Source organism: Rhipicephalus microplus, chromosome 3, assembly GCF_043290135.1.
Source record: "Rhipicephalus microplus isolate Deutch F79 chromosome 3, USDA_Rmic, whole genome shotgun sequence".
Taxonomy (NCBI): Eukaryota; Metazoa; Arthropoda; class Arachnida; order Ixodida; family Ixodidae; genus Rhipicephalus; species Rhipicephalus microplus.
The window spans coordinates 50,392,618-50,407,938 of NC_134702.1; the positions used below are offsets into that span (position 1 = coordinate 50,392,618).

Below are 15,321 nucleotides of genomic sequence, written 5' to 3' on the forward strand. Positions count from 1 at the left end.
GAACACATGATTGTCATGCAAATGGCCTGGGTTCGATTCTCACTTGAACAGAAGTTCCTAATTATTTATTTAATTTGCATCTTTCTCAATTTGTTTGCTCTATAACAAGATGATTTTTTCCTTACAACTAACCACGCTCACAACGACACCAGTATTTCTTCTAAACAATCTCTTTAACGCCATTGTGTTGCATTGCATGGCAGAATCATAGAATCACACCAGATGATATGAATTGCACGAATGGGTAGTTTAAAGCTGCCTTTTATTACACACAGTGTGCTGCTGCACATGTGCGCATGGCGCCTTATGACTGCATTGCGGGTACTTTGTCAATTTGCAAATGGCCGAATCGTCGTGTAGTGGGCACTTTGCAAATGTACTTGCATCAGGCATTTTAGGTTAGTTTGAAACGACCAGACTGACACGCATAAATATTCTAAGTTTATTTGCAGCACGATTGAGGGCGGTACACAGCAGGCTCAATTACGCTGTCGCATTCTACTCTTGGAGGCTAAGCTTAAGTGTCCTACAAGTGTCTCTTTTTTTTAATATGTGATCACTTTTGCTTATGTGACATTAGTGGCCTTTGATGGAATATCACAGCCACCTGCAGAAGCCAAAAAGTGGAAACGCAATGATTACAAAAGACTAACATAAAAATAAGTTGCTATGTGTTGTGCATGGTCAGCATGACTCCAAGATTGCCACAGTTTATGGGCAAAGGCAAATGAAAGCTTTCTGTGTCAGTGGACCTTAGAGAGATCATCTACAGTCGTATCACGCACCTCTTTCTTGACGAGTTAGTCACCTGGCTAGGGCGGCAGCCTATAGGCGACTAAGGCTGCAACACAATAACACGGAATTTACTTTCTGTCTTGCAGCTGTGTCACATACCACCTCCACATTGCGTAGGGATGTTTGACTCCGCCAGTTCACTGACCATCTCAAATTTTTTACTCACTGCGAAAATTTTCACCTGCAGGTCGACCTCTCAGCCATCTGATCCCACCTCCTCGCCCCTGTTGCTCTTGAGAGGAGGTGGACATGTCGTCTGTGAAAGTCGCAGTGAGGGTGCGGCCCTTCAACAACCGCGAGACGAGCAGGGACTGCAAGTGCATCATTTCCATGAGCGGAAACACAACAGGTGCTTTTCTGCCGCTATCAAGCTACCTCAAGCTGCGTGATGTACTGGCACACACATTGTCTGTAATTGCTTGTTTCAGTGAATCCTTCTCAACAAAATTTGACAGTTATTTGTATGAGATCACATATTCAAGGCGCTGCTGCTGTTGCATTGCAGTGATGTTGCGTTGACGTAGCGCTGTTCTGAGACAATGTGTCATTTTTTTTTTACCAAGTAGTGAGCAGACAGCACCCCTCAAGTAGTTGGTAGGAAAAGGCCAGGCAACACACCTGGGCTCATTTAGCAACTTTCTTTGGACATTACTATTTTTGTAGATCTCACAATGGTATAATTTTTTTCATTATGAAATTACCGAATATCTCCTGTAATGCTTGGTTTACTGGGTCAGACTGTACTGATGGTAGTTACATTGTTACGAGCATTTAATATGTAAATGCAGCACTGATACTGTTTTTTATGAAGGATGTTTGAATAGTCGATTTCAGAACTGCATTGAATATGAATTGATTACTATTCAAATAATTTTTGAATGTTAAGGCAACCATACTTGAGATAGCCCTAGAATTCTACATTTAGTTTGAAACGAATATTCGCAAGCATTGAGAAACTGTATTTATTTTTGACCAGCAAAAAATACTACAATTATTTAAAATCAGCAGTAATTGAGTCTTCCAAATATTCTATAATTGTAGGCTAAAATATAGCATTCAAGGTGATACTTTGTCAACAGCTTTTAAATAAAACTGATACCTAAAGCAATTTTCATGAATCAACGGGATCATTAAATTTCATAGTGAAGACGGAAAATGGCTAATTACTGACACAGTTGCGTTGGTGATTGTGATTATTATGGCATTGGTAGTGCTGTAAGTACATGGGCTGCATGTATCTGGCTAATTCAATGATGAAAACAAGAAAAGCTAGTTTGTCTTGCAGTTTCCTCGTCCCTTTTCCTCGAGCATTTTTCCTCGTTGCCGATTATTTGAAAACTATATGAAAAATATTCCGTATTTCAAATGTACACTATTTGTTTCAAGTACTTAATTGAATAGAATGCTATTCGTTTTGTTATTTGAAAATCTCTAGTATTTGCTCACCTCTATTCTTTATGCAATATTTTGGGTTTTCACTGTCTTTGTGATTGTTGCAGGATGTCTAAATTGATGCTGCAATTTCCACCACTTATGCTTTGCATTTTTTCACAATTTTCTCAACACACCAGCAAGTGCTTTTCATCACTTTATGCTGAAAATTTGCTTGACCAACGCATGAAATTGCGAACTGGCTGTTTTTGCAGCAATCACGAATCCCAAAGCACCACCTGGCTGCAAGGAAGCTGCAAAAAGTTTCAACTATGACTATTCGTATTGGTCCCATGATGTAAGTTTATCAACTAGTATCTCTATTTTGCTGTGCAGTGCCTCTTATGTAGAGGGCTCAGTATGCTTGTAAAAATAAAGCAAGGAACAATTGGGAATCTTGAACACATGTCATTTATAAACAACCAGACAAACAAGCCCAAGACTTTCGTGCATGCCTTTACTAATGATACTGTCACTGCAAGAAGTAAGCATTTAAAATTTAGATGAAGCCGAGAAAGCCATATAGGAAACTTTCTGTACTTTTAAACTGGTATTTAGGCTGAAATTAATGTTTCATATGACTGTGGCTAACAAAAAAAATGGGTCCTTCAGTTTTCTTGTGGAGCTTATTAAAACAACTTCTATACGACTGAGTATTTGTATTGTTCTGTGTTCTGTCAAGCATCTGTGAGGCTACTCGATCCAGAGTTTATGGTTATGATTGTTCACCGTGTAATACTAGAGCCACGCCGATACACCTTAAAACTTGTGTTCTGTTTGCCGTTCGCTATTGACCCTCTTGCATCTGCTGGGAACAGTGCAAGGAAGTTAATCACTTCCTATAAAGGGTAGGCAAAAATTAATAAAACGAGCGATGGAAGTGTGACAGCCACTTTTCGCAGACTATTGCTCCTTGTGTTGTTGTCAACGTTACAAATTTCATAAGAAAGCAGTGACACTGACTTTTTCTTTTACAGCCAACAGATGTGTATTTTGCCTCTCAAGACAAAGTCTACGATGACATTGGAGAAGAAATGCTTTTACATGCCTTTGAAGGGTAAGAGAAATATACGAAAGCAGCTTTTATGGATGCTGATAGTAGCTTTCATTGATACTAAAACACAAACAATATAAGGCTAAATGTTGAAAAAAAAAAAAGGGGGCGGGAAGAAGGGAGAGGGAATGGCTTTACACATTTTCTTTTTTTTATTTGCATTGTTGAGAATTTTCAAAGTTAACAATTAACTAGATCCTCTACTTTTAGTATATCTCGATGCAACCATTTGAAACCTAAGTTTTGAAGTGGCTAAGGACATATAGCTGTTTCCAAGCTATAACTTTGTGAAATTTGGCCGTCAGTCGATTTGCGCAGTTGTTTGGTTGAACATTTTCTCAATTTGTACAATGCATTTCTACCATGTAATACTAAAATAATTTTTGCATGGAAATTTTTACTTTATGCAAAACATTAATTTCATTGCATTGTTTTTTTTGGGGTAACTAAAGTAAAAAAAAAATTATGTGGGAGCTCTGTAATGCAGCTGCAGATGTTTAAGAGTAATGTGGTAATGAAAATTATCTTTGTATGAAGCTAAAGAAATGAAATTCGGCGTTCAGATGTCGTTTCTTGTACTGATATCATAACTGAAATTACTTTTGAGCTATCTGATATAACTTTTGAGTTACAACACTTGATAGACTCTCATTGTCATCCCAAAATTAATTAGCTAATTAGACACATGTCTGTCAAAATTTTTTGCATAAGGATATTCGCAAGGGTCAATTTTGTGACGTAATGCTATTGGTGTACTTTTATTATTTAATTAAGCACACAAAAATTCTTTCTGAAGTCTCCTTAACATATTGTCTTATTAACAACTTTTACGAAGAGCCAGTTATAAAAGTTTGTATCATGTGAACGTAAATATGGATAACTTTACGGCACTCGTCAATGTCTCAGAATCAAATTGCAGGAAATAAAATGGCTATAGCTTAATTTGTTTTGAAATGGCACAGGGATGACCGACAGCAACTGCTCAAAAAATGAAAGCTGAGAAACTGGAGCTCAAAAAAATTGGAGCAGAGGCTGATAAAACGAAACTCGGAAGGAAGCTGGCTTTATTTTTTATTGGAGCTCCAATATGTCCTCTTTATGATCATGCCTGTATGGTGGCACTGTGCCAAGGGAAAGCTGCAAATTTGCATTTTGCAATGCCAAATTTTCACATAGCTTTTGACCACAGCCCACCTGTAAGATGCTTATTACTCAACTAGTACTAGATATCTTGGTCTCAAATTGCGCTATGATGTAAAACATGGTCTCAGGATTCTAGAAAAAAATTAATTTAAAAACTGAACATTTTGACCAAATTTAGAATTCTCATTGCCACGTCCCCCCTTTTAAGGGGCCACTCACCAGGCCCCATACGGAATTTCAGTTAGACAGTGGAAGTTGTTGGGTGTCCGATAAGGAACGTTCTGCCACAAAAATTTTTCGAATCAGTTCATTACGAGCGAAGAAAACAGGTTTTTTGAAGCGGTGGGAAACGAGGGTGAGAGGAGGTGATTTTGAAACCCTTGCCGCTCCTCCGCGTAGCCTTCGCAAGCCAAATCTTTTCGTCACCCTCCCCAGCATCCGCCCATGAGGTGACGTGCGCATGACGTGCCCAAACAAGTCCAACCCCCGAGCACCCGAGCAGCGTTGCTTTGTTGACCAGTGTTATTTTGTGGTCTTCTGCCTGTTTCTGTGGGTTGGTTTAGAAACCCTGGCTTAGACGCGGTAGAGTAAATGATCACAATGAGTGCGCGAACGCGTAGGAGCGTTCCACGGCGGTCGTAGGCTCAATGCGCTGACCGCGGGGACACGAACGCATGTGGAACGCTGGCACATTAGCCCCACATCTCGTAGCATTTCACGGTAAAAAATGAAAGAAAAACGCGCACATTTTTTTATTGTATCTCATTATTTATTTTAAGTTTTATTAATATCTTTAAGCGACAAATACATAAACTACGCATGTTGTGTTAAATAATTTTTGCCATGTCACGTGGTATACTGTTGACAACCTCAGAGCAGACTCGTCTACGTAGAGGCCCAACGTCACTGCATTGCCGTGTACGTAGGGCCATTCCTACGCCTACGTCATGCTCTCATTCTCTACGCGTGCGGCGACAGAGGGGAGGGGGAGCAGCTTTCATCTTGAAATTTGACCAATTTCCGCGGCGCGTGGCGTTGCAAAGTTTGGCAGACGTGATCATGGATGCCTTGTCTACGCATTGCGCTTGTCAGCTCAAAATTGTCAAACCTGGTTAGTGGCCCTTAAAGAGACGAGGATGAACAAATCCACAAATAACACAAGTTAACTGTAAACTACTTGAAGAACAGTTTACAGGCTAGCACGCATGTGTTTCAGAAAAAGGACATGTGACTGCCTTATCTGTCACCCTTCCCTGCAGTACCTCATGTCAAAATGGTTTTTCTTCTCTCACATTCACGACTGGAAGGTGTCCCTGAAGATGTAATTAAAATATGCCTTTCTTTTTTGCTTGGGACAGGTACAACGTGTGCATCTTTGCCTACGGACAGACGGGTGCAGGGAAAAGCTATACCATGATGGGTCGACAGGAGGAAGGGCAGGAGGGCATCATCCCACACATCTGTAAGGACCTCTTCCGCAAAATCAAGGAGGACGTGTCTGAGGACATGCTCTACTCTGTAGAGGTGAGAATGGGGGTGGCTTCATATACTCATCACCATGGTTTGCAGGCAGTGTTTTAAGCAGCAAGATTGTTACCGTAGACGTAGTATGTATCATATAGTTAGTTACTGAAACAGTTATTCCCGTCATTGTGACAGCTTACTTTAGAGGGGCCCTGAAAAACTTTTTTGAGTAACCATGGAATTAATTAACTGAAAAAGCGTATTACCTCCCAAATTCAATGCCGGAAAAATTTTAAGAATCTGTCCTGTACAAGAAAAGTTACAAAGATTTGTCACGCTGCAATCGCATTCTCTCTTCTCTCGTCTCGACGAAAGCGCTGGAAGCTAAGCAGGGAGGGATGGGAGGGGCAAACAAAAAATGTTACTCACGCCTCGTGACCTTGAGTACTTTGTCTTTTTTTTTCTTCGTATACGCGACTTTTTCAGTGTGATCGCGCGCGCGCGTGGACAAGTAACGGCCTCTTGCGGCGACCTCTGTAACAGCCGAGCATGCCATGTACAAATCAGCCAATGGCTGATAGATAGGCTTACTATGAGTAATCTTTGGGCTTATTCCGTGATTTGTCGAGAGAAGAGAAAGCAATTTTTAGCTGACTTTGATAATTTATTGTGAATTCTATGCGTGCTGCGCTATATAATTTGGCTCACGTGTTGTCGGGAGGCTTTACTACCGATCGGCAGCATTTTCTGACCATGCTCAAAAAGTGTTGCAGGGCCCCTTTACTGCTAACTGTGATGGCTGAGCCATTCTAATTTAAGCACATTCAGAGGCAAGTGCAGTGCTGTTTGGACTCGTAATCAATCGTGGTCTAAACTGTACTCCTCAATCTCAGCATTTTCTGACCATGCTCAAAAATTGTTGCAGGGCCCCTTTACTGCTAACTGTGATGGCTGAGCCATTCTAATTTAAGCACATTCAGAGGCAAGTGCAATGCTGTTTGTACTCGTAATCAATCGTGGTCTAAACTGTACTCCTCACTCTTTGCCTGTAATGAAGTGCGGCTGTCTAAAGTAACGTTTGGTCAACTCAGCTCGTCTGAGGGATCATGGAAAATGTGTGCACATTCTAGTGCAATAGTGCGTCAAGAAACAGGAATCGCAAGGGAAAGACTAATTTTGAGACCCACACCTCGCGTGGGGATCTCATGACCGGCAGCCTGTGTGCTCTGTACAGCTCTGTATAGCTCTGTACAGCACACAGAGCTATACACAGAGCTGTACAGAGCACACAGGCCGATCATGACATTTCTGATAGTACGGGCACATTTTAGCGGCCATTAAATTGCGAAAGTTGCTTAAAAATAAAGGGGGGGGGGGGTATTTACAGCAGTGTCGAAATAATTTACTTACATCGCTTTTGTTGCTACTTAGATGGACACGAAACTCCTTGAAAAATGACTTCTTTCCCGCACTCTTATTTTTGAAGAGTACTAACTCAAAATTTTTTTGGCGAGACAATTTGTGGGATGCAGTGTTGTGTGCCCACGTAGCCAGTTATGTTTACATGAAAACCACTCTGGACCTCCCCTCACTTGGCACTATTTAAAACAAAACTGCAACTAGCCGTTATAAAGCTCTGCAAATAATTAACCATCACGTTCTCCGGAAAACAAGGTTTCCAGCCGCAACAAATGGGTCGCTGGTTACTTACTGCAACAGAAAAATTGAGTTCTAAAGTTTTTGTGTCAGTACTTCTTCAGTTTTGTCTTGCTCTCCTGGCTTTCAGCAAGAAAGTAGCGCTGTTCAGAAGGCACTTCATGTTATTTTTAGTTAGTTCGATGCAAAATTTTTGCTAGCTAACTGTACAACAATAGTATGTTAGGGAGAAAAAGAATGTTTATATAGAAGTTCGCAACTGACGTCTCCTTTCCTTCATCTAATTTTTACGCTCACAGTAAGAGCGCCAAGGAAACTAAAATAAACCAGGACATCAGCGCCACTGCTGATACATTCGCAAGCTCATTTAGCGAGCGCCGCACACAAATGACGGAATAAGTGGTCGGAACGTAAAACTGGTGTTTGGCATTAAGAAAGAGCTAGAAACAATGGGAAGCAGAGCTGAATAAGTGGGTTATTTTCTCCCTGAACGTCTACACAGTTTTGGTCGCCTTCCTGGCTTTGTGCCCAACTGGTGTCTTGGCAGAGTGCCCGTTGCGGAAGTGTCATTTTCTGCTCGGCGTCTGGTCTCCCACCAAGTCTTTAAGGAACACTGCCTCGGCTCCATTGTGCTGCGACCTATTATTGCTCTTTTTGACTCATTTGGTTCCTCTTTTTTTTTGTCGAATTTCCATTTTTTCATTTTCGAATGACACATCTTTGTTCTGCAGAGATCTCTTGGAAATGTAAACTTAGGCAGTAGAAGCACTTCTCTAAATTAGAGCACACAAACTTTTTGACAGGTCAGTCAGCCGGTCAAGAACTTTATTGAAGAAGACACCTTTCTTTCCTTCTTAATGGCTCGTACAATGTCTTAGCATACCCCTACACCCATTATCCTCCTGAATGAGTCCATGCACCAACTTGCTAATGAAGTTTTAGACTTATATCGTTTAGTGAATGAAAAAAAGTAACACAAAGAAAGGCTATCACGAGGTTCATTTCCATCAACATCATTGTGCTTTCTATATTTTTTTAAGGTTTAAGCGGTATCAATTTGTGTAGCATGCAATGCAGAAGGCATTGACTCATCAGCTATCTACCTATCTCTGAAATTTCTGTATTATGTGGAGCTGTGTCTTTTATTGGACTGAACTCACAAACATAATATTAGTGCTAGACTAGACAAAAGCATGACACTTAGCTTGTGAATATCTTCTCTAACAAATGTGCTGCAGGTTATTTCTTTTATTATTCATAGGCTTGCATTCACCTTCAAGCCGAGGACAGTTGCTACTTTACATGAACATTATCACTGAGCTGTTATATGGACTCGGTCTTGGGACGAATGTAAATGCTTGTTCTTAGAGCGTGGAACCAGATTTCTGTTTCATTTGCAGGGATTGATTGATTAAAACTTTATTTTTGTCCTGAGAAAACGCAGGGGAGACCCTGCGCCACCCGGCTAATCCCACGTTGCGACCGTCAAGCCGAGCTTGGCGGCTTGTTCACGGGCACTCTGGACGGCCAGGGTTTGATCCTTAAGTTTGGGGCTGCATAAGAGCGCAGCCCACCTGTCCTCGCTGAGGGTGGGGCCAATGGCTTAACATACCCACAACTCATGATTAAATGTGGCTAACAGTCCACAAGCGAGACAATCCGCACTTGGATACTGTTCAGGGTAGATGGCATGTAGAACTGCAGGGTTAGGATACGCACTGGCTTGCAATAGTCTTAGGGTGACTGCCTGCGCCCTGCACAAGATCGGGTGTGGGAGAGGGAATACCCTTCTTGACAGATAGAAGTGCTTTGTTATTTCGTTGAACGTAAGTTAGGGTTCCCAGCGAGGCAGAGAGACTGTGGAGGCGGTGCGGTCAGTGAGTCCTCGCGCGGCCTCGTGTGCGCCCTCGTTCGGGTTAGAGGTAGAGCCCTCAATCGGGATGGCATAGAATTTCTATTCTATGCAGTAGCTACCTATGATGTAAAATTTGTATTCTGCGCAGTAGGTATCTGTGTCATAGAAATGGTATTCTATGCAGTTGGCACCTTTCACAAGGCATTGTACGGTAGAGTAGCGTTAGCCTTGAGGAGGCTTTTTCATTAATTGATGCTTTTACATCTGCTGGGATAAATATTATTCACAAAAGGCCTTTTCAGCCTTGAACTTTTTATTTTCCTTGGAGACTTTTCTTGTGCATGTTTTCCTAATAGTTAGGAACTCAGAAGACCACAAACGAAACGAAGAGCCAGTGGTGCTAGTATTTATGGATTAATGAACATGGTGTCAAGTTAGGTCATCAAGGCTTAGTGGTTGTCAAATGAGAAAAATAGCTTTTTTATTGCAGCAATTCACTATAGTACACAAGATATGTGTGATACTCATTTAAACAGCTTTAATACATCATCTCGAATATGGCCTTACCCACCTCAGATTATGTGCCTTGGCTTCAGCAAAGACTTCGATCAAGCTTCTTTTTTTCTTTCAGACCTCGAGCTACCCAAACATGCCACATTTTTGATGTCAATCGCTGTGGGGATCATTTAAATATTATTTCCTTAAGAATGAGCAGTTTTGGCTTTATTTCTAAGGTGCTGGGGGGAAAAATGTGTGGTAGTGTCAATTGACACTGTCAGTGCTGGAAGGGTTTTTAAAACTTGCTCTTTCCTCTTGGTTTACTGGGAGACACTGGGAGATGTACAATGTCGGTTCACGCCGGTGACAACTTTACCTGACCTTTTGACAGGTGAGCTACATGGAAATCTACTGCGAGCGAGTGCGGGACTTGCTGAACCCAAAGAACAAGAACAACCTCCGAGTTCGTGAGCACCCCCTGCTTGGCCCCTACGTGGAGGATCTGTCCAAGTTGGCCGTCACCTCCTACCATGACATCCACTCGCTCATGGACGAAGGAAACAAGGCCAGGTACACATGCGCATTGCCTTCCATGCTATTTCTAGGTTCGAAATTGTGAAATTTTTTTTCAGGTAAAAGAATTATTTAAGTATTGACTTACATGGCCATAAGCTGAATGACAGTCTTTTGCGTGACGCCAGATGCGTGGCTAATTTCGCCCTAAATGAGCACAATCAAAGTCGCAAGAACACAAGACAATCTATAAATGTCTTGGGGTCCTTCTGGGACGCCACTGCTGAAATTTGTCCAATACATCATAGCTGGATGTTCATTTTCTTTGTGTTTAAGGTTGACACAAGTGGCTCGTGTGCACCCTCTCTTGGAACACTATTAACATAAAATGAAGTTTTTAGGCACCCATAAAAAAAAAACTTGTTTTTTGAACCATACAGTTTCAAAACCTGACTTTCAGTTGGTTATAGCTTCATATGTGTGAATTGCCTATGAGGTGTGTTAAAGAAAATGTGGCATTATTTTACTCTGCACAAGGTTGGATGAATTAATTTGTGAAGATTGACAGAATGCAGGAACGTAGATGTTATGGGATTTTAGCAAACTATGAAGGAGCCCGAGGTGCAGAGTTTTCTGTCATGACTCTGGCAACACTATCAAATTCATAATCAATGAGTTTTCTATACTCTCAGACCCCTTTATGAGAGACACTGATATAAGGAACAAATGGTTATTAGAGACACCAGTGTGCCTACAGTAAAATACACGTTAAGAAAATGCATACAAGGTACCTTGATTATAAGAGACATCTCATATAAAAGACAAGAATTGCTGCCTGGAGCTTGCCTCCTATAAAGGGGTTTAACTGTATATGAGTTGCTTCATCTACTTAAAGGTGTCTTTACCATCACTTACTGCAGGACTGTAGCAGCCACCAATATGAATGAGACCAGTAGCCGCTCGCATGCTGTGTTCACCATCATCTTCACCCAAAGGAAGACTGACAAGGATACAGGGCTCGCCACAGAAAGGGTAGGTTCAGAATTGTGTAGCTTGCATGTAGCATTGTTCTGACTGGCGGAATGCCCCCAATCAGACGGCAATTTGTAAAATGTGCATAAATGTTTATATAAACGTTACTGCAAACAAATCTTTTTTTCTCACAAATGATGCCAGTGATATTATTTTTGGCTCTCCAGGGTTTGGTGAAAAGTTTCTGTGGCAAGGGAAGTCATAGTAGCAGAAAGGGAACACCTTGCCAATGCAGGAATGTAAGGCATAAGTATTTTTTTAGTGTCTATATAGATCACTTGGTAACAAGATAGACATGCATGGAGGTCAGTATTATATGTGCCACGAATGATGTATAATGTCCACCATTTTGCCACTGATCTTTAAAAACCCAGGTACAATGGCACGTACTTGTACAAATTGGGTTTTAGGTCTTCAAATTTGTTTTAGGATGTCATTAATTGGATCTAGTGCATAATGTTATGGCATTATCATTGACTTCAGTCATTCAATTGAGGAGCAGATTTGATTCTGAGAGATGTAAGGCCTGGAATTCCTGTTCAGCCAGTGTAAATTGCATAGCTTACAGCTTAAGTGGTGAATATGAGTGTCGCCTGCGTTGCATTTTCGTCCTTCAGGTTAGCAAGATCAGCCTGGTGGATCTGGCTGGAAGCGAGCGGGCTGACTCTACAGGAGCTCAAGGCACTCGGCTGAAGGAAGGCGCGAACATCAACAAGTCACTTACCACTCTGGGCAAAGTCATTTCTGCACTTGCTGAAGTGGTAAGCTACATGACTATCAACTGCCTTCATTAAATTTTTTTTTTCAAATATACGTCACTCACAATCTTCAGAGTTTTATCTAGAGGGTGGCTGTGTTTTTTTTTTTTTACAATGGTGTTCTATTCCTCATATCCTATGACATAGTTCTTATTAAGGTCCCTCCTTTAGTGTTTTCCAAGTCTTGAGAATGCTTTAACATTCTTCCGAATCATTTCTTCCCACATGCTTCTGATGCAAACCAGGCGGTGAGTATTTTTTGCAATGAATCATAGGCCATTTCTATTGGCTCTTGTTCCTGCAACAGATTTTACGCATGTAAAATTTGTGGTGTGATTGATTCAGGCTGACAGAGTAACTGTTGCTGAAAAGTTTCGAATTCTCTACTAAACAACTGACGCTTCGTTTACTTGCAGGCGACCAAGAAGAAACGCAAGGGCGACTTCATTCCCTACCGAGATTCAGTTTTGACCTGGCTTTTAAGAGAAAATTTAGGTACGTTGATAAGACTGTGTGCTCTCTTTAGTCCACCTTATTAGCAGTCAAAAGGTAATTAACCACGTGAATTTGTTTGTTTTAGGTGGCAACTCAAAAACTGCCATGATTGCGGCCATCAGCCCAGCCGACATCAACTACGAGGAGACGCTTAGCACATTGAGGTGAGCTAAGAGTCCACTGCCCATCCAGTGTGCAGAACACACCTCCGTGCTGCTCACCTTCATCAGCAGCTTTAAACATCGTGTTATGAAGCTGGAACCCTTAGTGTTGTTATGATTCCCAAGTACTCCCTCTTAAAATCTCTTTATACACCCGAACTTCATTATAACAAGGTTGCATCGTACATGAAAAAGAGTTAATTATTTCCAAACATTTGTTATAAAGGTTCATTCCTAATACCATATCTATTGCAAGATTATTTTTTATTTGCTTCATTATAATGAATATTTCTTTATATCCAGATTTGTTATATTGAGGTTTGAGTGTATATGATGATTAAAAAATACCTAATACATGCTGCTTCACATAGTGAGCTCTAAAAGCTTGTTGTTTTTCTGTATGTTGGATGTCTGGCAGCCTGGTAGATGTGGAGAAAGCCTACAGAAGTTCCTTAGCATATTTCAAAATAGAGAAAAATAGTTGCATAATCATGAGTGATGCTGTCAGAAAACCAAAAGAATAACATTTAGAATGAACAGTTAAATTATATTGGCATTTTGTGAGCAGAGTTTTGTGTGATGTAGTACGAGCCAACTTCCTTGAAAAGATGTCAACTGAAGTGCTTTTCGAACAAGTTACATTTCTGAAAGCATGGAATGCCTGACAAGAAAACGTGTGTGGTATTTATGAAGGGTTGTATGGGCTTTGTTCTAAATTTCATTACAAAATTCAAACTGCTAGTTGTTGCATGTAGACTCAAACCTCAATATAATAAACACAGATATAACAAAACATTGGTTATAACAAAGTAAATGAAAAACTGTTTTACATTAAATACAGTGTTGTTAATAACCTTTATAACGAATATTCGGATATAACAAGCTTATTTTCTTGCAAGATGCAACTTCGTTATATTGAAGTTTTTAGTGTAATAGAAATGCTAGTGCAGAGCTGTTTAATACAGAAGGAGGTCTCAAAGACGACCAACCAATCATTACTGGTGGCATCTCTTGTGCTAGTGAACAAAAATACAAGGTAAAGAAAAAGTAGCATATGAAGAAGAACACATGTGATTAAAAGACAGACGTATATGTGCACCAAACCACAATAACTCTTTAATAATGTGCACTGATTGACATTATCTGTTTTATTTTCTTCTTTCTCTTTTTTTTTGCACACCTTTATTGAGAGCTGAGTGTTGTCACAGTGAAGGGGGATGTCACTAAACAAGATTTTCACTTTTTCTCAGTCATAATTTGTTCAGATAGTTGCAAGTGGTCGTGATGAGTGGCTGCAATGACCACTTTGTGTAGTAGTATATAGGTTACTCGTATGTAGGTTGTGCACACGTAGACTGTATGTGGGTGATTCATGCGAGGCAATTTCTTTGTTGGTGCACTCACAATGCAGGTATGCTGACAGAGCGAAACAGATTGTCTGCAAGGCTGTCATCAATGAGGATGCTAATGCTCGACTCATCAGGGAGCTCAAGGATGAGATTTCTCGTCTTAAAAACCTGCTCCTGGCTGAAGGGATCGACGTTGACGGTGAGCGTCCTTCCCATTGTGCTTGATCACAGCCGGGTGCCTTAAATGCTTTCATTTTTTCACTAACGCATTACTCATTGCACTGATTGCTGAATAACTTAGCCAAGTAACAGCATCAACTTATGGCACTTGTTCTGTAGCATTCGTAAACCAGCCTTACACTTGTCATTTCTGTCATCTTGAAATACTTCATGAATAAATTAAGCTCTTATTCGTAATCTGACCTCATGTTTATGCTTAATTAACTCTCCATACCATGTCTGTGTCTTTGATATGGGTTAAGGGCACGTAAACAGTAAGGAAAAGAGGGGATCAGGATAAGCTTAGTGAATATGGATAACAAACTGAAAAGGAAAAAAGAAAACCGACCTGTGGCAACACTGCCTTTAAATTTCTGCACTAGTTTGCAATGACGTAATGAATACTGATTGGACTTGATCGGGTATTGTTAGTAAAGATTTTTTGGCTAAAATGCAGCAACCTGTAACATGCATAATTTAATTGAATTTTAACGTGATGTGGCAGCTGACGACAACATGAATGTGGAGACTGGGAAGCGGAAACCGCACCTATCTGTCTCTGCGGCCTCGGAGAATGCGATAGAACAGCTCCAGGAGTCCGAGAAGCTCATTGCTGAGCTCAATGAGACCTGGGAAGAAAAGCTGAAGAAGACGGAGGCCATACGGCTACAGAGGTGGGCTATCCTCTCGACTCGTCTTGTCATTTAGTGTGCACGCGGTGCAGAAAATCAAGAGAGTTTCAAATGCTGCTGAAAGGGTGTGTGTAGATATTGAAGAGACATATTTTTTTTATTTATACAAGTACCTGCAGCGCCATGAGGGCATTGCCGATGATATTGCCGACGAGGGCATACGCCGACGACAACTTATCCTTTCATTGCCATGTATATTTGTTTTA

The 15,321-nt window shown here is 40.8% G+C and overlaps 1 protein-coding gene across 8 annotated transcripts in view; it reads left to right on the forward strand.

Moving 5' to 3' along the window:
• unc-104 (kinesin family member unc-104) overlaps window positions 1–15,321 on the forward strand; it is a 119,837-nt gene that overhangs the window by 66,901 nt on the left and 37,615 nt on the right. For all 8 annotated transcript variants that reach the window (XM_075889540.1, XM_075889538.1, XM_037425697.2 and 5 more), the window contains exons 2-12: window positions 983–1,144; window positions 2,442–2,524; window positions 3,204–3,283; window positions 5,782–5,947; window positions 10,288–10,466; window positions 11,330–11,441; window positions 12,059–12,202; window positions 12,616–12,694; window positions 12,780–12,858; window positions 14,267–14,403; window positions 14,929–15,097. In XM_075889540.1, coding sequence (XP_075745655.1) covers window positions 1,045–1,144; window positions 2,442–2,524; window positions 3,204–3,283; window positions 5,782–5,947; window positions 10,288–10,466; window positions 11,330–11,441; window positions 12,059–12,202; window positions 12,616–12,694; window positions 12,780–12,858; window positions 14,267–14,403; window positions 14,929–15,097 — 1,328 coding nt within the window. In that variant the 5' untranslated portion in view covers window positions 983–1,044. The remainder of the gene's footprint in view (window positions 1–982; window positions 1,145–2,441; window positions 2,525–3,203; window positions 3,284–5,781; window positions 5,948–10,287; window positions 10,467–11,329; window positions 11,442–12,058; window positions 12,203–12,615; window positions 12,695–12,779; window positions 12,859–14,266; window positions 14,404–14,928; window positions 15,098–15,321) is intronic.